The sequence below is a fragment of the Stegodyphus dumicola genome, chromosome 4 (genome assembly GCF_044657685.1).
Source record: "Stegodyphus dumicola isolate Sdum_Otavi_A_Nest chromosome 4, ASM4465768v1".
NCBI lineage: Eukaryota > Metazoa > Arthropoda > Arachnida > Araneae > Eresidae > Stegodyphus > Stegodyphus dumicola.
The window spans coordinates 79,840,634-79,864,323 of NC_140771.1; the positions used below are offsets into that span (position 1 = coordinate 79,840,634).

Consider the following 23,690-nt stretch of genomic DNA (forward strand, 5'->3'; position numbering starts at 1 on the left):
GGGGGAATACGCAAGTAAATAATACGGTATTCGAACATGTTTTTAGGATTTGGATTCGAGAAAATTTAGGATTTAGCCCATCTCTACTATAAATACGCATTTAATAAGCTACATTTAATTTAACATACTATTTTACATTTATTATTTTATTTTACTATTTTACATTTAATAATACACTAAATGCACGTTTAAAATAATCTTATCCGTTGACTTCCACGTTCGGACTTCGAAATACGGAATCTTTTTCAAATATGACTCCTCCGAAGTTGTAATTGTAACGGGATTTCAGCAGTTTCGATTTCAGTACTGACCTTGGATAAACGTAAACATTGCGATAACATATCGCCAACGAGAACCCGTTTCACGCAGATTATAGAGCACTTTTGGATGTCGTTGGGCGTCGATCAGAGAAGCGAAATTAACTATGACTGAAAATATAGGTAAAGTAATTATTTCTTTTTTAACTGCATCTTTATGTTTGAAAGGAAATGAAATAAGTGATAGAACATCTGTAAATAACTTGATTGGTACAAATTCTTATATTACTTTTACTCTTTGTCGTGTTATTGAATATTGGTACATTTCATTTCATATTATTGAACTTCTAAATATTTTGTTTTCCTATGATGGCTGATGACTAAAACTGTGAAATAATGGTCCTTCGTTCCGTATAATTCTGTTGTTTGAACAGATTACTTGATTTTGACAGAGCTTTACTTGATTATTTTTCATGTTACGCAAGTAGAGGGCAGTTTCTTTTAGAATGAATGATCTTCACGATGACATTCATTTCTCTCTTTTTCGGCAAGAACTTTAATGTACCTAACAAACAATTGCCACGAACAAATGATTTATTAAATCTCGAAATTCATGATGTTATCTTTGTTCGCTAACCTTTCGCTTTTGCAAATATTTCATTGTCGTTGGGCGTAATAGCAGTTTAAAATTCGCCATTAAAATACAATATGGAATACCAGAAGAAGTAATGTATCTGAAAAGTATCCTCAGTTATGGTAAAAAAAGGTAATTTCCCGTTACACTGAGAATGGTGCTATATGTTGCATTAAATGATTTGTGACGAAACCGTAATATTTTTGGGTAAATGACGCAAAAACTTATTCCTTATTTAGGTACTCATAAAAAGTAAATGATTATGATTCCTTACTTATATATTCATAAAAAATAAATGTCTAAGAAACAACGTATTTTTATGTATTCTTCTTTTAACCCTTAACCAGAGCCAGATTTGGACTTGATAAGGCCCCAAGCTATTTGAGATCTAGAACCTTTTATAAGTCTGTTATAATATATTTTAATACTATTTATACTGTAGTGCCGATTGCTTGGAGCTGTGAAGAAATCCATATGCCGTGACGTCATTTTCTCTACTACTACGAGCTCCGAAGGCGCCAAGCAACATTAGGGGAATTTCCGTTTTGAGATGATGATAGACGATTGACGTGGGAACAGAGACACTGCTTCTGTTTAAAACGAACTTTGATGAATCATTACTTTTTTAATTCTCGTAAATGTTAAATTTATGTAATAATCGTTTGTCTAATTAAAATGTCTTTCGTTAATTAATTTGCTCATTGTTTAATCCCCGAAAATTTGTGTGGGTAATTCTCATAAATTTAACATTTACGAGAATTAAAAAAGTAATGATTCGTCAAAGTTCGTTTTAAAACAGAAGCAGCGTCTCTGCTCCCACGTCAATCATCTCAAAACGGTAATTTCCCTAATTTTGCTTTGCGCGTTCTGAGCTCGTAGTAAGAGAAAAAATAATGTCACGGCATCTGGATTTCTTCACAGCTCCAAGCGATCTCCACTACATTTTCGGCCATCCGAGGGTAGACTGGTACTCCAGGACAAGTAGTCTGCGGGGCCAACGCTTTACACATGCGCAGTGATATATTTGCCAGTATAATAGGTTGGCATCTGTTATACGCTATTGGCGATTAATTGTTCCGTTAAATTAAAGAACGTCAACTTGTGTAACAATACGTAATTCTTTGGTTAAATATTGTCGCCCCTAGAGTTAACCCTGATGTACCGGTTTACTTGTGTTTTATATTTAGTGTTATTGTATTTACAAATTTGAGTCACTAAACTAAAAGATTTTTGTGAATTTGTATATGTAGACTAAAAAGTTCTTCAACATAAACAACATCCATTTTCTTTCGCTACTTCCAGCTATTGGCAGAATACTTAAAATTTTATTTCACAAGAACATTTTGAAGGGATAATAAAAATTGTAACGAAAATTGTATTGAAATGTACTATTTATGGTTTGTACAAGGGCAACTTACATTATTTAACAAAGAAATGATAATTATGGAAAGTACAAAAGAAACTGATATTGTCAGTGAAATTGGAAAAAATTGTGAAGAAAAATGGATGCAAAATTTCAGTCATTTCAAAGAAAACACATTTCATTGCACAGTGCCATTTAAATGATAGAATACATTTTCAAGCATGCGAGATACACTGGCAGCAATCAAAAGAATATTACCAATTATGAACATATAAAAAAATTGTTTGAAGAAAGAGGTAAACTGTCTTAATCAACAGTAAAAGCTTTACTAATCTACAAAATTAATAGCCAACTAAATTGCAGTGACTTTTTCGATATTGTTAAAAATAACAAAAGTTCACGCTAGTGATAAAAACACTAGACACTAATGGTAAATACTAATGAATAATATAGAGTTACTAAAAATTTATTTTAACTCATTGTTATTTTTTGTTAATAACTTCTTTATTTAGGCTTTTCAATCCTTCTTTATTTTCCTTTTTTCTTAGCAGTTGCTTTTTCAGATTTTATTTTCTGTGTGAGTATTTTCTCAAAATTTTTCTGGTTTGAGCAAAAAATATTATGGTAAACCTAGCCATTACAGGTTTGATGAAGAATAAAGTGTATGTGTTTTAATCAACAAGAAGAAAATATAGATATATAATATAGGAGAATATATGGATATAAAGATATATATAAAAACTGCATTAGAAAAAAAAATGAAAATGAGTTTCAATTAATTGATTATGGCAAAGCACTTAACAGTTATTTGGATGAGAGATGCCTTTGGGAAAAATATGAATTCAAATAAATTTTTAAAAAAAATTTTTATAACAATAAATATAGGATGGAATATCAAACAAAATTACATTAGGAAATAAATATGAAATAAGGTTAAGTGAAGCATTACAGAAACCTACAGTTTGTTAATGCGTTTACCTTTGTTAATGCGAAATATCAACGCATTAACAAAGAATAGTGTCTATTTTGAATAAAGAACAACTTAGCCCTCCGCATAAACTTTTAAGTCCCGAGTAAATAAAGGCCTCATTCAATTGAAACAGCGATGATCGCTCAAACAGCGATCGTTGTATCCAGCATTAGCGATCACTTTTGAAAACGAGTGATTTTTCGTATTCATTTGAAACACTTCCCTACCAGTCGAACTCGTAGAGGTTGTCAGAGGTTACTTTATGCGCGATACTGTTTGTCACGTGGTCGGAAGTTGCGTTTGTTTCGAAATAACCAATGAAAGAGCTACCAGATGTGCAGGTTGACTCCAGGACTGAAGAGAAGGGCTAGCTCATAGAGCGTTTCCCCCTGAAACAGGCAGTGAGGAGTGATGACGTAGCAATGATGGCCACTGAGCGCGGAGATGCAATTGACAACATAGAAATCAGCGTTTTAAATTTGAAGAATCAGCGTTTAAAATGAGCTGTGTGTGAAAGATAGCTATATTTTGGAAGAGAGAATGTTATTGCAGTATGCATTTTACACTGAACATTACAAAATTTAATAGTACTTACTCAATTTTAAAATAATAGATAAAATGCGCTACTCTTAGCATAAAGTTCCTTTTTTTATTTGCAGGGATTTTTTTTTTTTTTTTTCTTTAAATGCCTGTTTGTTTCTAATCATTTCTTTATCTGCATGTTAACTAAGAGAACTGTACTACTCCTAAGATAACTATAATAACAGCTATTTAAAATTAATCAAAAAAACAACCTTAAATTGGCATAGTTTTAAACGTGTATGGTTATATATGGCAAAATTTCTGCTAATCTAAGTTTGAGTTTCAGCCTTATTGTAAATTTTACATTAGCATATTTTTCTCCCGATTCATTATAATAACATATATTTTTTTTTTAAAATAATTTTGTAACTTAGGCTTACATCAATATTTCATTTAAATAAATACATGTAAGATTGTTATCTTAATTTAGACAAAACAACTTTACTCACAGTACCTAAAATAATTATTTAATTTTTCAAAAGTGGGGGTTAAGGGGGCAAGTCTTCTTATGCCAATTACTTTAATATTATACTTTATATATATTTTATCTAGAATGCTAAGCTAGCACAAAATCGAATCAATAATAACAGAGGATACAATAAAAATAACTGTAACAATAACTTAACAGAATTAGTTCTCATTTGAAATATGCTTTACGCTATTAACTTCTAAAATGCAATCTAGAAATATTTCAAATCAAAACATATTATATATACTTACTTTTTGTCTCTCGTTTCCCTTGACCATTAAATAATTTGGTTTTATTTTGTGACACAATTTAATTCTCTTTAATAATATCAACATTTAAAACAGTTCCATCTTCTAAAACAAATCCTTTATCTAAAAAGTGGTTTCTCAGTAATTTGAGCCCACCAGAGGCCGAGCGGTAAAGTCGCTGAACACTGGTAGTTCGGTCCGAGGTTCGAATCCCGCGAACGGGCTGGCTGCATGGGCGTTTTCGTGGTTTTCCCCATGTGTAACGTGTATGCGAGCCAGTTTCCCTTAGAAAGTCCTCCATGAAGGCATCCCTCCCCTTAGGCAGATAGCCCTAGTGTGCTTTGTCATAATTAAATACACCAACACTCAGTAATTTGAGGCAGTGCGCTAAATCTGCAAAAACCCATATTTTTTTCGTTTGGAATACTGGATTTGGAAAATGAGAACTATTAATCGAAATCTGTAACTCTTTCCACAAAGTAGTAGATCCTCCTAAATCAGACACTATTGTTTTCACTTCTACTCTAGATGATTGAATATGTCTTATGAGTGAAAAAAGAAGTTCTTTCTTCATTGGAGTGTTAAAATCGAAAAATATTGGTTGTTTCCACTGCGAAATGAGACCTCTGATTAAAACAAACTGCACTTTTTGAAAAGGACCAATTTTGGTCCAGTTTAGATTCTTAGCAGAGTTTAGAATCTATGTGCATTTCGTCGAAACTGAGAACGCATATTTTTTCTACAGAATTCTACAGAATTGGCATCTTTCCTTCATTACAGCAAGAACATCACTCTAAATTCCTGGACTACATGAAAATTTAGCGCACCATCTCTTTAATGTGCTAGTGCTAGGTAAAAGAATTCCCATTTTTTCTTTCCAAAAATCGTAGCTTTTAGATGACAGAGCTCTTATGACAATGCAACGTGAAATATCTTCATTAGTCCACCGGATTTTTTCCTTCTTTTCTAGCAATGCGTTAATCTGCGTCTTTGTAAAAATATGCTTTAGACGTTTTTCCAAATTCTCCGATGTGTTCTGTTTTTTCCTAAATTTCGCTGTTTGGGATTTTAATTTCTGAATTTCCGATAGAAGTTTCTTTCTAGATGTCGTCCACCTTCTTTGTCGCTGAGCAAACATTCTAAAATCTTTCTTTTCTCTATTTTTCAATATTTTATTACAATTTTCTAAGGATATTATTTTGTTCTTCAAATTATCAATACATTCTTGTTTATCTTTACACTTAGGGCACTCAGGGATATTGTCACATAGGGCATTGTCACTTGTGAGTTTTATTTCAAAATCATTCACATTTGATTTATTATTGTCAGCTTCAATTTCGTTCTCGGCCTCAAAATAAATTTTCTTTCGGCTTAATTCGTGTAGTCTTTCAAAAGCACTCTGCATTAGTTTTTTCAAATGTCTCCGATTTCTTGGTGTTATTTTGTTTACTGCACACGATAAATTTACTTTCGGCACAGCATTGCATTTCAACAGTTTCTTTTACGTCAATCCAAGCAAGCGATTTCTCATGTCATCTTCATAATCACTGCACAGAAAATGTTCGCTGCAAATTCTTGCGTTTTTCACATTAATAGAATCCTGTCTTCGACATTTATGTATCCATTTTTTCGTCAAAAGCAAATTGTCCTTGGGGAAAGCATGAAATACAATATCTCTTGCTTTCGTATTTCTATAAGTGTTACAGCACGTTGCTACAGCACAAGATGCCATATTACATAAAGGATACTTTAAATATAGAATTTAAAAGGAAAACTGACTAAAACTATATATACACAAATTATTTTAAATATTTGCATTATTAGAAAACAAATATGTATGATTAAAATTAATTTGGGATATGCGATCTCCAGAAAATCGTCTCGCAACTGAATGAAACTACAGTTTTAAAGGCGCGAAATCAGAGCAGGTGCAACAGAGATACGTCAGATTACTTCCGGTTCCCCCCCTCAATGAGACTCGCGTCGGCGAGGAGTCGAACAAAGGAATGACCTAGCCCTTCTAATCCCTGGGTTGACTCCTCGTAACCGTTCTTTAGGGTTGCAGTTCACGTTTGGTGTGCCATCTTTGGCTTTTCAGCGCTATTGTTTCAAAGTTTTATCTATCAAAATTCTTCAAAGGTATTTTATTTTATTCCTTTATGAAAACAGCTAACCTAAAAGACACATTCCAGTCACATAAATCATATACATGTGAAAAATATAGGTCAAGTAAGTTTAGCATACTGGAAAAAAAAATGATTCAAAAGACCTTTTAAAGCAAAAGAAAAGAAAAATGTACCTAGTTCTATTAACAACTCAAAAAATACAATGTAATATATTCTAAAAGGAAAATTATATAATACACAATGATGTAGATTACATATATTTAATAAATACATAAAACTCTTTGATGACTCTAATGTTCATAACTATATAATAAACGCCAACACATATCACATCATGGTACATAACACTGCTATGAAAGGAAGAATTTTTAATTAGAAACATACCTTTTATATTTATTTGATAGCATAGACGAATAAAATATAAAGATGACAAGAAGTTATGAAAACACGTTATGCAACTTAAGAAACAGTAAGAAGCCTTTTAAGTTATTGCAATATCATAAGACACTGATTACGAAGTAAATATCATTTTTTCATTCTTTTACATCAGTAATACTTTTTTCATTAAAAACTTTAGCAGTGAAAGCCAAAACAAATTTATTATTGGCGCCTCTGATGCAAGGTCACACAAAAATAAACTTGATTTAGCAAATTTCTAAAACATTAAACTCAAAAATAGTAAATTACAGTAACATATATTATTAAATTATTTTAATTACACATAAAAAATTGTCTGAATTAAATTAAGAATCACTGACTAAGCTTGTACAGCATTTTAAAACATATTTTATGTTGATACATTGGAAATAAATTGACAGCAATCGCAGTTAAATGAAAGACATGAAAATACAGTGTACATGCTGTATAAATACAGTCAAAATTATTCGTTAAATACCTAAATTGATGCTTACCTTCTTCAAAATGAATATAAATACGATGTATTAATGTTACTTTAAGGGAAACATTATATAATGCATAATTTCAATCATATTATCCAATGTTTACATTTTTTTTTTTTTTTTTTTTTTTTTTTTTTACATTGGAGGCCGACTGACAGATTTGGCGACAATATAATAAGGTCAAAAAATAACATACGATTTTAAACCATGAATCCCGCATTAAAATTTAAATAAAAAGTTCACTTCATAGTTATAATCACGCACAAAATTGAAATCAAATGTATAATATAATTATTTAAACTTTGTCCTTTCGCGATAACAACAATAAAGAAAATCACATCAGCATCTACTTATCGCCTTCGGTATCTGTGTATTGGCTATATACATTCTGATATTCATTTTGTACATATAAATCAGTTTGTCATTAATTAGCAATACTGAAATGATAATACACATTTCGCTGAAACGTGAACACTTATTTTTTTAACAATTATGAAAACATACGAAGCTGAACTTACTTCAAAAGCGCACGGTCTTGCGATCGGAATCTATTCCAATGGACAATAATTAATTACCCATTTTCTTCGTGTTTCTTCATTTCTCGGGAAATAGAACATACTAAAGTTATTTCTGGAACGATATAAATAATTTGATGCAGTGCATCCACGCATATTTCTCTGAATTAGGTAGCACAACACAAATGTAAACAACACAACGCTAAATCAATGTCCACTAGCAACAAGTGCACTTAATTTGGATACAACACAGATGATGTGTCGGCTGCCCTTGCTAGGATCCTTATACACCCTATACTTTGATATAAGTTGCTGCTCACTCAGCAGATCTAAAGCATTTTCTTTAGCACACTTGATTTCTGTCCTCGTGAAAGCACAAACAACACAGCCGCCATATTGATTTGATCGTTTTTCGCCGCGGAATGATGGGTTCCAAGTAATCGCTATGAGAACGAGCGATCGCGAGCTCAGAGTGATCGTTGCGTTTCAATTGAATACCAAAACAGCAAAATCAGTCGCAACTGATGACGTATGACGACTAACGATCACTAAATGTTTCAATTGAATGAGGCCTTAAATTCCACATTTCTGGGTTTATCTGAATAACAAATCAGTAATTCTTAATACAAACAGTGCTGAATATTTATCTTTTGGAATATGAATACTTTTAAACATTTATTTTTTGTATATGGATAAAAAACACTAAGCACAGACAATTCTCAGCAATTTACAATGTGTGCCTGAAGTCTACATTCGTCGCCAATCGACAAAGGTTGCCGTGCAGAAACAATGTGTATTGCGCATGTGTGAAATGCAAGGCCCGCAGAACGGAGACGCTACTTCCAAGACACTGGGGGGGGAAGCAGCAGCAGCAGGCAAGGATATACAATAACAGAAATAAGTGTTCATGAAAAATTTTAAAGCGCTGTCCATTTCTTGAGGAATTCGGCACGTGTGGTGGTGCACATGGCACCCTTCCTTTATTACGTCATAAGTGTTGCCACCCTTAACTGTCATGATCTTATAAAGTCCGAAATACTTCGGTCTGAATTTTAAGTGTGGTCCGAATTAAGTGCCACTGCTTTTGATTGCCACTAAGTCACCAACTTTGTACGGCTGTGCTTGTCTTCTTTTGGAATTATATGTGTTTCTATTTTCCTGTTGGACTTGGAAAATTTGCTTGTTGAGATGCTTTCATAAATCTCAGTTCTTTGAGCTGATCGGTGCCCTTAGTGTTTATTTTAGTACCGAAGAGTAATTCGAATGGAGTGGTGTTAATGCTTCTGAAATGTTGAGTTAAGCATTCTCTGAACTTCATGTGTATGTTTATATCATTCGGTTGATTTTTTTAAGGACAATTTCGCTAAGACTGATATAATGACTTGGTTAATTAGTTCGACTTGTCCATTTGCTCTCGGCAGGCCTGTGGTGATTAGATGATGTTTAATATCTTCTTTAGCACAGTAGTCAGAAAACTCACTGGAAGTGAAAGCCGTTCCTCTATCAGAAATGATCTGACAAGGGCTTCCAAAAATGGCCTTCTGATTCTCTAACTTCGCTATCACCTAGGCTGAGGTCGTAAATTTTGTTGGATAAATCCAAGTAAATTTAGTAAACGTGTCGACCACTACTAATATGTAATATATACTTGTAGTTTTTATGGGTACATTATAGAGGACCCAAATGATTTATGTGATAGGTATGCGATGGAATGTCCTCCTTGAATCACGGATGTAAAACTCCTTCTGTTTTCCCTGCTTTGCAATTTATTAAGATGCAATGAACGCAATTGGCGATAACGTTTTCTATCTTCTGCCGAAGTTTGGGAATAAAATAATAGTCATTCAGGTGTTTCTCTGTATGTTTGATACCGGTGTGCCCTTTCTCATGAGCATCTTTTATGATTTCAGTCTGCATACTTTCCGATACGAGTATCGATTCTTTACTGTCAATAAATTTATACATTATGCCATTTATATTACAGTAATTTTCATAACTTGAGGTTTTCAATAATTTTTTTTAGTAGTTTTCATGTCAGTGTCATTTTCTTGGGCAAGTTTTAATTTAGGTAGGATATTCTCAACAGAAACACATAATACGTTTACAGGAGCTCTACTTAGAAGAGCATCTACATGTAGCATTCTAACACCTTTACAATGCTCTAAATCATAATCCAATTCCTGTAACGACAGAGTCCATTGAGCTACACGCATTGTTAAATCTCTTTTTTCCATCGTCCGTTGAAATGCTGAACAGTCCGTCACTATCTTAAATGAAATTCCCAAAAGGTAAAAACGGAACTTTTTCAGTGCTTCTATGGTCACGAGGACCTCCAATTCGTAACTTGAGTACTTTTTCTCTGCATTAGAGGTTTTCCTACTCATAAAAAAGTGGGGTGAAAACTGCTGTTACCTGGGGGTTTCTGCATTAGAATCGCCCGTATCCTTCTATGCTGGCATCTGCGTGTGGTTCGTTTTCAATATGTGAGTTATAAATTGCAAGTACAGGCTTCTCAGATAACGCTGATTTCAGACGATTGAATGCAATCCTTTGTTCTTCACCGAATTTGAACTTATTATCCTTTTTTAGCAGGTTGCTAAGTGGCTTGGCAATTCTAAAGTATTTAGGAATAAATTTTCTGAAATACCCTGCCACAATCCAAGAAAACTTTGCATTTTCTAAAAATTAGATGGTTCAGGGAAATTTATAATGGCTTGCATCTTCAAGGTGGATGGGAAAATTTTACCCACTTCTATGACATGGCTTAAAAAGTCAATTCGTTTCTTTAAGAACTGGGATTTTTTAAAATTTATTTTCAACCCGTATTCACTTGCTAGATTTAAAACTTGACTCGGCCTCTCGATTCCCTCTTCATATGAGGCGAACAAAATGATGGTATTGTCCATGTATGGCAAAATGATGCCATCGTTAACTAACGGTCGGAAAATGGTATTTATGAATCTCTGGAATACAGCTGCTGAGTTACAGAGTCCAAATGACACTTTCAAAAACTGGTACTGCTTTTCATGCGTAACAAATGGTGTGTACTTCCGACCTTCCTTTTCGACATCCACGTGAAAAAAAGCCATTTTTAAGATCAATAGTGCTGAAAACACGTGCTTCTTGAAGGCGGTCTAGAATATCTTCAATCAGGGGAAGGGGAAATCTATCCTTTACGACAACTTTGTTTAAATGACGATAATCAACGCAAACTCTTGGTGTCTCTTTTTTTTTAACGATGACCAATAGGCTTGAATATTCCGAAGAACTTCGTTCTATAATTCCTGACTTTAGCCATTCGGATAGTTGGGTTTCAACAATTGCCTTTTCCACAAATGGATGCAATACTGGTTCGTTATTTTTAACACAAATGTTTAATTGTATGTCCGTAGATTTGGTCTTAAGTGACATATAGCTCGAAACTAACTGTTGAATAGTCTCTTTAAAGCAATTTGGAACACTAGGTGCAATGTTTATTTCGTCTTCGTTACTAGCTAGGTCAACAGGTAAAACAGATACAATATTTACTTCCTCTACGCTCTGTTACTTATTTTTTATGGTAACCCTATTTTTGTTTATTAGTATTTCACCTTTCAATATTACGTTTAAGTCTAAAATGGCCTCATGTGTCATCACATTGTTGTCTACAACATAAATATCTGCAGTACACTGGAAATCATTAATTTTAATATTTCCTTGAAAGAAGCCTTGAGGTTTTACTTGACATTTACTGAACCCACTCAGCGCTGAGCTTACGGGCATGAGCCCTTCGATATTCAATTTATCAAAAATAGAGCTATGTAACAAAGTAGTTTGACTTCCTGTGCCTATTAACACGGTTACATATACATCATTAATTTTTACTTCTTTGGTCAACTTCCAGACTACATCAATATTCACGGTTGCTATTTCTGGTTTCTAGTTCGTATTTGAGCATTCGAAACTTCAGCGCCCAAATTCTTTACATTTAAAACACTTGATACCCTTATCTTTATGAAAACATTGTTTGGAAATATGACCACTTTCACCACAGTTGAAACAGGTTGTGTTACGTTTAATCTCAAGAATTGTTCCTCGACTGTTGGTTAAATTACACTTTGGTTAACAGAATGTTTTGAGTCATAATTATTTCTAGATTCATTTTTTTGTTTACTTCCTTTTGTGTTTGACGTTTTCGACTTTTCCTTGTCACCACATATCTGTTGATAAAGCTTCAACTTGTTCTTAAAATCAGTTAATGTTTGTGACTCATACAAGCAAGATTTTTTAAACGCGGAGCCTGGTGTACCATCTATAACATATCATATTAAAGCAGCATCTTCAATTTGACCATTTTTAGCAATTCTCTTCATATTTAAAAAAAACTCATTAAACGTTTCATTGCTTTTCATTTTTTGTTTTTATAACTTATGCAGTTCGGCTGAATTGCAGCTGGGCCGAAATTCATCAAGAATAGCATTCTTAAAAATTTGCCATGAGTTCAACTTTGGTTCACTAAGAACAAATAGTTTTGCTTTGCCTGTCATCAGATGTTTAGCAAAAATCAGTTTTTGTAAATCATTTAATTGAAAAATGATGGGTGCATCTTCAAAACTTTCAAGCTAAGTACTGACATTTTCGTGGCTTTGACCATCAAATTGAGCAACAAAAAATTTGATGTCTTCAATAGTAACATTTATGAAATACATTCGACTTGTTTTCAATTGTACTAAGAATATTATCATTAGCACATTGGGAAGGAAGTTGTCTCGCTGTGGCACCAGAATTGTTTCTTAGTTTCGTTTCATCTCGAACGTTATCATCTATTTCATTTTTATCCCCACCATCCTCACCCTCTGAATCACTTTCGTTTTCACTTTCTTCTAAAATTACATTATTTTTAAGCAATTCTAAATTATTCAGATAAGAAACAATTCGGGTTGCTAAGTCATCTTGTGTCCCAGAGTTATCAATGCATAAAACATTGGCAATGGAAAATAATTCATAAGCCTTAAAATCTTGTTTGATTTTTTCAAGTTTTTTCATGAAGTTCTTTACTATTCTCTGCTAAAGAGAAACCACTAAATTCTCTTAATCTTTTTCGAATATTTCTGTCGCCCACATCGTTAAATATTATCTTTTGTATTAATTTTATATTATGTGCTTTCTCACTTTTCAGGACATCTACCATTCCTGCGATATCAATTAGAAACATAGTTAATAAAACTTATAAAATCACTCACTTCATATACAGTCAAAAATCGGTAATCCGGACTCGTCGGGACTTCGGCGATTCCGGATTATCGATTTTTCCGGATTATAGATCATCAGTTTAAATCTGGTAGGATGGCATGCAGAAATTATAAAATTAAAAATATGAAACCGTAATTTATGAAAGAAAGAGCAATTATGATCTAAAGGGTATCAAAATTTACAAAAAGAAAAAGCTAAATATTTATTTGTTTACTTTATTAAACATTTCTTTCAATGTAAGTTGTTTAATTTGCTTCGTTTCATGTGATAATACTTTCTCTTTAATTCTATTAAACAGACATAATTTCTTGTTTAGTTACAAAGTTCCGCTGTTCAACTCCTATAATTGCTGTGTCTAGAATACCGACTAATTTGTCAATCGAAATGTTTTCGTTTTCAATAACCTCTGGGTCACTTTCTTCACTATCGGAAGCGAATTATTATGACGAGGAACTTGATTTAAATCATATCAAAGACGGAGTACATCGAGATGAAATACTACACTTAGTAAGGAACTATAAGCCAAATAAAATAAAAACATCTGCCCTGAAGATAAGGATAGTGCTGACAGATCAACTTCCAATCCGCGGCGTGAAATTGATAAACAGATTTCGGATTTCAAAACATACTTTCGCTTTGTAGATACAAATTACAAATTAGTAAATATATATCGGAAATTCTATTTGACATAATCGAAAGTTCAAGCTTACTTTTATGAAACTGCTCTAACAGTCTGCAAAAAATAATAAGCCGAATCCAATTCGAAGATTAAGGAACAACGCAATCTGCAACATTAACCGAATTAGATAATTTTAGCTTAGCTTATACCGTCCGTTACACATTAAACGCGCATGCGCTCAAACATATTCGCAGCCGTAAAGGTCTTACGCGCACTCGTAAACGCCCGTGCGCATGCGTGAGGGCGACGCATGCGCAGAAAGTTTGTAGCTTTGAGGTCCGGATTATAGATCATTCCGGAATATGTTTGTCCGAATTAACGACTTTTGACTGTAATAGTAATCCACGATATTTCAGAAACAGACGAAGCAAAGTGCTTCCATACCATCCAATAGATGACGAATGGTATCGGCAAAGCGTGAGTACAAACAGGTTATGTCCGAAGTATTTTTGGCTACAATTCACAGCTTGACATTTGACATCAAGTACTATTAAAAATTAGTCCACAGTCTTTAATAGAGCTGCACGTTATTTACTCAATATTACACAATTTCAGTTCAGGTAAATCAGCATACATTCCTATCAGTTTGATGAGGTTTTTGTTCAAAACATAGCTCATTATACGTCGTAAAATAGTCCAGCACAGCAACAGTAAATCTTCAAAACCGGTAGTAATCCACGAAAGCAGGTAAAATTACAGTTCGTTCGAGTGTTAAATCCCACTTTTGAGAAAATTTGTGTAGGGATTAAGCAATGAACAAATTAATTAACAAAAGACATTTTAATTAGACAAGCGATTATTACATAAATTTAACATTTATGAGAATTATCCTCAAAGTTTGTTTTAAATATAAGCAGCGTCTCCTCCTACGCCAATCATCTATCATCTCAAAACGGTAATTCCCCTAATTTTGTTTGCCGCCTTCGGAGCTCATAATAGCAGAGAAAATGACGTCACAGTATCTGGATTTCTTCACGCTCCGAGTGATCAGCACTACAATATTATATTTTAATTTTTTTTGCAGGCCCCCAAGAAAGTTGGGGGCTCTAAGCTATAGCTTTTGTAGCTTATAGGTAAATCCCACCCTTGCCTTAACCCTTTGTGGCACAGTGTGTCCAGTCTGAACACACCTAAAAATTTCCTTCTGTATGCACAGAAAAATTGAATGAAAAAAGATTTGTAGGTTACTCAGAACCTTCTTTATTTATAGTTGATGGCAGCTCAACACAAACGAGTCCATATATTTTAGCCATGTTTAGTTTTTTAAGACCCTCATTTTTCAAAGAAACTTTCCAGATTTTTTTTAGGGTATAAAAGGAATTGCTTGAAATTAAATTTCTCTGTTATTTTTTTGGCTGTATGCTAATTTCTTTATTCTATATTAGTTTTAAATTTTTACCTTGAAATCTTGCTGAAAATCAAACGGTGAACCCTAGGTTTGCCCAGACAAGGCTCACCGATAATCTAGGACAAATTAGCGTCTGTATTCTTTGTTTCTTTGCAGCTCATCAGCCAGTTCATTGACAACAATGCTCGTTTCAGCACTCTTTTCGAAGCTCTATTTAATCAGTGTGCCATTTTGGCACACCCACAGAATTAAAACGATAAGTGCTATCTTCACAAAATTTTACTTCTGTACTCCTCTAGGCCTAATTAGACTGCCTACGTTTTTTTTTTTTTTTTTTTTTTAAATCAAAACTCCGACTTTAAAAGGTAGCGTGCTGGAAAGGGTTAACATGCATCTGCATACTTGCCAACTTATGACACTCAGAAATCAGGAGAATTTTTTAAGAAATCGGGAGATTTTTCACAATGTTAAAAAGACTTTTTAAATGAGGAAAATATAGTTTTTAATAATGAATTAACTTTAAGTAGTAACTAATTCTTAAATGCAAGCAACACAAAAATACCTTACACATAAAAAACATTTTTATTACTTGCATCGTTTAAGAAAACAAAAAAAAAAAAAAAAAAAAAAAAAAAAAAAACCTTTAATCAGTTTTTGTACAAATGGTATAAACAGTGGCAGATTTTGCTTTCTTTAAGAAAGAAACTTCCTAATTTTGTTCATAGCAATTGCCACGTAGGCCTGCTTTCACTAATAAAAGTTTTCTAATGTGTCATCACTAATATTAGATCTAAATTTAGTCCTCGTTTTCGCAACAACACTGAAAATCCTCTCACACTCTGCATTACTATGGGGAACTGTCAAGATGGCCAACATAATTCTAGACAGTTCTCTATATTTTATAATTCCATCAGCATCTTTCAGTTTTCCAATTAAACTCCACTGGGTGTCAATCCTAGCTGATTTTATAACTTCATCCAAGTTTTCTAACCCGTTCGTGACCAAGGTCGCGTGGACGCGACGCAGCGATTCCACTCTTGTCAGCCCAGCGTCGCTTCCACGCGAAGAGCTCCGATTGATAGGGAGAGACCAGCGTCGCGTATGCGTAATCGGAAATCGGAACGTTTTATTTGAATTTTTAAATGCTACTAGATGGCGTTAAACGGCAACGGTTTTCACAACGGTCGACTTATATAGTATTTGACCTTCATGAACGGGCATTGGTTTCTGTTCTATGCTTCTGTATTTGATATATTTATTGATGTAAACAAAGTGAGAATCACGGCTCTTTAAAGGGCTGGGATTTATTGCTCGCTGTGTTTATATTTTGACAGATTGTGGAAATTTATGGAACGTTTATTAGTTGAAATGTTGGAGTAGAATTGCGTTTGTCTTTTGAGGTTTGACAGAGCGAGATTTCGAAATAGATGAATTAATCAAATAGTGAAATGGAAGAAAGAATTTCTTCTAGTTAATTAATATAAACAAACTGGGAAACACGGGTGTTTGAAAGGGCACGTGTGAGTTCAAGTGACTTGTTTATTGCTTTGTTTTTTTCATTAGGAGAATATGGGGGAGTACATTCAGCGGATTAGCAACGGGTAAGAGTAAAATATTTATGTTCGGTTTTGGCGCCGTTTTTTTTTTTATGTGCGTGTTTCGTAGAAGTTTAGGGATATGTGATCGGATTATATTCATTTTCAACTATATCACACACAGCAGAATTTTTAAATTTCGATTTTATTCAGAATATATTATTATTCTTAATTTCCTCTTTTTTATTTTGTGTTTGTAATATTTGCAGCTTTGTTTTATTGTGTATAGTATTTGTTTTCATGTGCATAGTAATAATTTTAGTTTTTTGCATATTTCATTCATTTGTATTAACGTTATATTTTTTATTTTAATACATATTAAATAGAAGTATAGTATATATATAATTTATAAATTTGGAGTCTTTTTATTAAAATGCTGATTTTATACGAATTTTTTTGTAAACTTAGGCTTAACTGCTTAAAATGCGCGGGCCGGTAGTGACGCTCCGTTTCAGAGCGTTCGGTCTCGTGACTGAGTTTTATTTCCGGCGCGCTGGTCCTCAAGGAGCTAATTGTAAACTGCTATTATGCAGCTGTTGGACCTGTTCCAATTTTTCCTCCTTTTTAGAACTCCTTTCAAGATTATAATAAATATCAACAATGTGTTCATCCACATTTATTGGTAAAGAAGCTACTCCTTTTTCAGCTGCTAAATTTAAGAGGTGAAGGTGCACCTCATAATCTGCAAATCTGAATTTTCCTTTCTGAAGATGCCTGCAACACCAGTCTTCAAGCCTACCAATACTGGTGCATTATCGGCACATAGTGCTAAGCAATTATCCAGAGGGACTGCATTTTCTTTTAAAGTTGTAATAATTAGCTGTGATATATTAAAGCCTGTCAAACGTCCTTCCAAAGTGGGGACAGAAAGTAAACTGCACTCAATTTCTGAAGACTCTGGATTAAAAAAAGAAACAACAATTGGATAGAGTTTTGAATCGGTATTATTGCTTCCATTCGTAGAGAGGCAGAACGGAGCTGTTTTAATGCGATCAATAACTGAAGATTTATTTTTCAAATCCATTTCTTTAACAATTGCACCTCTTTTGGTTCTTGCACTTAAGTATTTCTTAGCGATTTTACTATCGGGAAACATTTTTCTAAATAAAGCTGCAGCGTGATCCGATGCATTCAGTGGCAGGTTGTGCTCCAGTAAAAAGGCAGAGAACAGACATTCTGCATTAATAACTTTTTGGTTCTTTGTTTCCGAAGAAAAATTTAATTTTTCGTTTTTTTTTTTTTTTCTTTTTTTCAAAACAGCTCATGTTGCCCTTGTGTTTTTGTGTACGCACATGTTTGAGACCATCCGCCCTTCCACCATGCGAAATCGAAAAATCGCAACGACAGGCGGTACACATCGCAAATTTATTACATTTCCTTGAGGAAATAATGGAAGGAAAGTCAACTGTGTACGATTTTTGAAACGTACACGAGTATTTTACCTTTCTCGCAGACATAACAAAAGATGATAATTTCTAAAACTATTTCCCGAAGGCACGTGTACTCACACAACTCAGGACAAAATGACCGAAATAACTAAAGAACATCCAAATAACAGCTTGTTTTGTCCTCATTGGCTAATATATGCCAGATGACACGCAGTGGAGCACGATGCCCATTGGAGAACTGGAGAAGGACGTTTCTGGATACGTATATGCTCTCACTCACAAAGCAGAAGTTATCTAATTGGCAAGGTTTTGTTTTAAATATAATCTAGAGAAAATTCATTTGCTTCGGACGTCAAAAATAACTTTTTTTGTTCATATAACAAAGTATTAAGCCAAGTTCCATAAAAATCTTGAGAAATTTTAAGAATAAGAAAAAGTCGGGAGAAATATATTGTAAATCGGGTTGGCGGGAGAGCGGTCGAAAATCGGGAGTCTCCCGCCTAAATCGGGAGAGTTGGCAAGTCTGTGCATGTTATCTGTTTTACTTCCGTATACGAAGTAAAGGAAGTATTGTAATCACGAAAAATTCCGGGTATCATATTTCAACGAAAATATCCATTTTGAATGCTATCGAATGCAATTTAACAATGCTTCTGCGTGACATCTGTACGTAAGTACAGAATAAAGGACTCTTTTTCTCCAAACGAATTATTTTTATGCCTTTAGTTAACCTGCATGTTATAGTTGTAGAATTATCAACAATTTAAAAGTTGTTTAGGTGCAGCTAAACATATTTTCTTTTACCATAGCAGCCATATTTGTTTACATTTGAAACTTAGCAGAATAGTGGATTTGTTACCAATCTAGAGAAACTATACTTCGCAACAACAAACTAACATCTTCTTTTATTATTGAGAATTAAATAATGCTTAATCCAGTCTGGAATTATCATTTTAGTTATTAAATTAGGTACTTTTCCGCTTTGCTGGCACAAGCGATAAATTCGCCAAATGGTACAAATGATGCCGAACGGAATATCCTTGCTGGTAACCTTTTACGCCTCATTTTTAAAACAAGTTACTGCCATTTGTTATCAGATTGATTATTTCTTTCAATACTGGCATATAATTACATAGAATTTTTACCAGATAGTACAATTTTATGCCCTAAGGCCATTCGTGGTAATTAAGTCAATTAGAATGCAATCACACCGCTCACTCAAGGGCGAAAATATAGAAAAGGCAGAGTCAAGGGTTAAATTCATCAATTCTAGTGCAGTGGAGTAGCGAGTATAACTGGCGCCCGGGGCAAAATACTTTTTTGGTGCCCCCTTTCGCCGAAAAAAAACACAGTGATATGATGAAAATCTTGTTTGGAGACCATTTGGCGACCCTCTGCAAGCGGCGCCCGGTCATCATACACCCCCTTGCCCCCAGTCGCTACGCCACTGTTCTAGTGAGAATACACTAGCGAAGTAAAGCATTGCGGTTTTACATAAATTCTGAGTAAGTACGAATGGAAATAATTCTTGTATTTAAACGTGTATTCCAAATTAAGATTTAACTTGAATTTGTAGCGTAGTTTACGTGAGATGAGATCACTTAGGGTCATGTGATATGAATCGGACGAATCAGCTTGTTGAACCATGAAAGGGTAATAAATTCTTATTGTTTTTTTACAAATTTATTGTCTTTTAAATTTGTGATACTCGTTCAAATTTGTGATACTAGACTATCAGAGTACTTTTCGGTATTTTATTTTTTAGAATGAATATAAACGTTCATTTTTTAAGGAGTGGAAGACTTTGATTAAATTTCAAAATGTCAAAGCATGAATATTTGCATTGTTAAAATATTTTTGGAATTGGAAATACAGTCAAAAGTCGTTAATCCAGACTCGTCGGGACTTCGGCGATTCCGGATTATCGATTTTTCCGGATTATAGATCATCAATTTAAATCTGGTAAGATGGCATGCAGAAATTATAAAATTAAAAATATGAAACCGTAATTTATGAAATAAAGAACATTTATGATCTAAAGAGTATTAAAATTTACAAAAAAAAAAAAAAAAAAAAAAAAAAAAAGCTTAATATTTATTTATAGATCATCAGTTTAAATCTGGTAAGATGGCATGCAGAAATTATAAAATAAAAAATATGAAACCTTAATTTATGAAATAAAGAACAATTAGGATCTAAAGGGTATCAAAATTTACAAAAAGAAAAAGCTAAATATTTATTTGTTTACTTTATTAAACATTTCTTTCAATGTAAGTTGTTTAATTTGCTTCGTTTCATGTGATAATACTTTCTCTTTAATTCTATTAAACAGACATAATTTCTTGTTTAGTTACAAAGTTCCGCTGTTCAACTCCTATAATTGCTGTGTCTAGAATACCGACTAATTTGTCAATCGAAATATTTTCGTTTTCAATAACCTCTGGGTCACTTTCTTCACTATCGGAAGCGAATTATAATGACGAGGAATTTGATTTAAATCATATCAAAGACGGAGTACATCGAGATGAAATACTACATTTAGTAAAAAATTATAAGCCAAATAAAATAAAAACATCTGCCCTGAAGATAAGGATAGTGCTGACAGATCAACTTCCAATTCATTGCGCGCCGCGGCGTTAAAGATAAACAAAGTTTAGGTAAACAAAGGATATGCCTTTATCCATTTTTTGCAGCAGTTCCACTTTTTGTTTAATGGATTGAAAAATACTTTCGCGTTGTAGATCCTTTACATATTAGTAAATATTTATCAGAAATTCTATTTGACATAATCGAAAGTTCAAGCTTACTTTTATATAATTGCTCTAACAGTCTGCAACAAATAATAAGCCGAATCCAATTCGAAGATTAAGGAACAACGCAATCTGCAACATTAAGTGAATTAGATAATTTTAGCTTAGCTGATACCGTCAGTTATACATTAAACGCGCATCTGTAAGCGTATTTTGCACACGCGTATTTGCGGCCGTAAAGGTCTTACGCGCATGCGTCAACGCGACGCATGCGCAGAAAGTTTGTAGCTTTGAGGTCCGGATTATAGATCATTCCGAATTATGGGTGTCCGAATTAACGACTTTTGACTGTATATGTTTATGACCAACGTTTACAAAATTAAAGCAGCATAAGAACTTTTACAGATACAGTGTACATTATATTGCATGCCTACATCGTCAACGCGACGTATGCGCAGAAAGTTTGTAGCTTTGAGGTCCGAATTATAGATCATTCTGAATTATGGGTGTCCGAATTAACGACTTTTGACTGTATATGTTTATGACCAACGTTTACAAAATTAAAGCAGCATAAGAACTTTTACAGATACAGTGTACATTATATTGCATGCCTACATCTTGATATATACACTCTCCCCAAAAGTACGTAGCCAACATTTATTTTCAGAACCGTTAGTCATAGACTTATACTTCAATTATAAAAATGTTTTAAATGATGCAAAGGTTCGTAAATTGGCATTTTTAAATATAAAAAGTTCAGTTTTATAAAAAGTGTAGAATCTAGCTATTTACGTAGTTGTCCAGTCTCTGTATATTTATTGTACTTGTTATCAAAAGGAAAATGCGAAAAATTTGACTCTCGTGAGACAAAAACAGGGTTTATACGGTCCTTAAATTTTTTAAAATTGATTTTTGGTCCTTAAAATTCCTTAATTTTGGCCAAAATCAGTAGAAGGGCCTTAATTTTAATCATCTGAAATTTCTCTCTGTTTTTACGACTGCCATTTTGAGTGTGAATTAGCATTTTGGACGAATATTTTTGTCAATTCACTGACGTATATGGTTATCTTTTGAATGGGTTCATGGGTTATAATTTGTTTCCATTTCTAATATAAATGATGGGATACTCGAGTTTCTAAGCAAGAAGTGAAACATAAGCATTTCGAAATTCATTTTTTCTAATAAAGAGCTCTTAAACAACTTTTCGCTTTTGGGGTTGTGAATTCTTTTATTAAATGGTTCTAAATTTGACAACTTGTCAACATTTTGGAGATTTTAAGATCAGTTTCTATCGAAAATTTTTAATTCCGAGATCTGAGATTTTTTCAGCGATTTTTTTAAAACATCATAACATTGATAAATTTCATTAAAATAATGGTAATATATTAGAATTATAGTTAAAAAATAACATTAAAATAAAACATTTTTATTTTTCGCTGTCATATTATAAAGTTTTCATTTTGGCAACATATTATACAATATTTTAAATCTGAAAAATAAACAAGGTATATAGCTATAAAGCATAATTTACGAAACAGCTGTTAGTAAAAGCAAAATTAGCTATGTAATTAATTAAAATGTCTTCTTTTTAATTTTTTCATAGTAAGCGTTTTTCCGATGTAATTGTCTCAGGTTACATCATCCAACACCCATCAAGTAACCATCAACACCATCTAGTAAAACTTATTCTTTGCATCTACTGAGACTTATATATAAAACAATTTATCACCTCTGTTGCCTTAATGGCCTATTGGAACCTTAAAGTATATTAACAGGGTTACAACCCCTGAAACTTTACACAAAGCTATGACATTAACTGCATTAAGCAGAGCTTGACTAACTTTCAACACTTGCCAACCGTGCCTACATAAGGCCTTTCCGGTTTGTTCCAATCAGCAGGTCTCTCTATAGACAAGCAGCAGAGGGACAACATTCAGTCCTTTGTTATTAATCATGTTGATTATGATCTCACTTCTGATTTTAACCTATGCCGTTTGACATAAAATCTCCCTACTACTTGCTAAACCTCTAGACTGACCAAGTATGTAACAAAATAAGACTTACCATAAAGCTAACTATTAGTAAAACGTAAATGTCTCTTATCTTCTTTTAAATATGTCCAACTATTATAAGTGTAAAATATTTAATGCTACTTGATAATAAGTGTAAAATATTTAATGCTACTTGATAAATTGCATGAAGTTTATTTTATTCTCAAACTTATTAATAATTATGTTAGTTAATTCATGTTTAGTAATAGTGCATACTACTTAGGGATCTATTTTATTTTTAGGATTGTATTTCAAAAGTGAAATTCAGGCATAGAATAATATTTTTAATTGAATTTATTCAGTTCCCATTTGCACATAGGTCCTTAATTTTTTTCATTAATTGTCCTTAAAAGTACTTAATTTCCGTGCGCAGAAATGTGTACGAACCGTGAAAACTTGATTAAGATATTTGATATAGGAATCGGGAGACGTATTCGAGGCTTGTATACAAAATGAAGAGAGAAATGCTTGAATTTGCGTATAACTAAAAATAAAATAATGGAAAATATTGATTATTGTAATTTTTGTCTAACTTATTGACAGAATCTTAAGAGAATTTATGTTCTAGAAATTAGTGGTAGACT

The 23,690-nt window shown here is 33.1% G+C and overlaps 1 protein-coding gene across 1 annotated transcript in view; it reads left to right on the plus strand.

Moving 5' to 3' along the window:
• The first annotated feature begins 287 nt into the window (after positions 1-287).
• Positions 288-23,690, plus strand: part of LOC118188306 (BTB/POZ domain-containing protein 9-like) — a 46,421-nt gene continuing 23,018 nt past the window's right edge. The window contains exon 1 of the mRNA XM_035358717.2: positions 288-440. Within this exon, the coding sequence (XP_035214608.1) occupies positions 425-440 (16 nt within the window). The 5' untranslated portion in view covers positions 288-424. The remainder of the gene's footprint in view (positions 441-23,690) is intronic.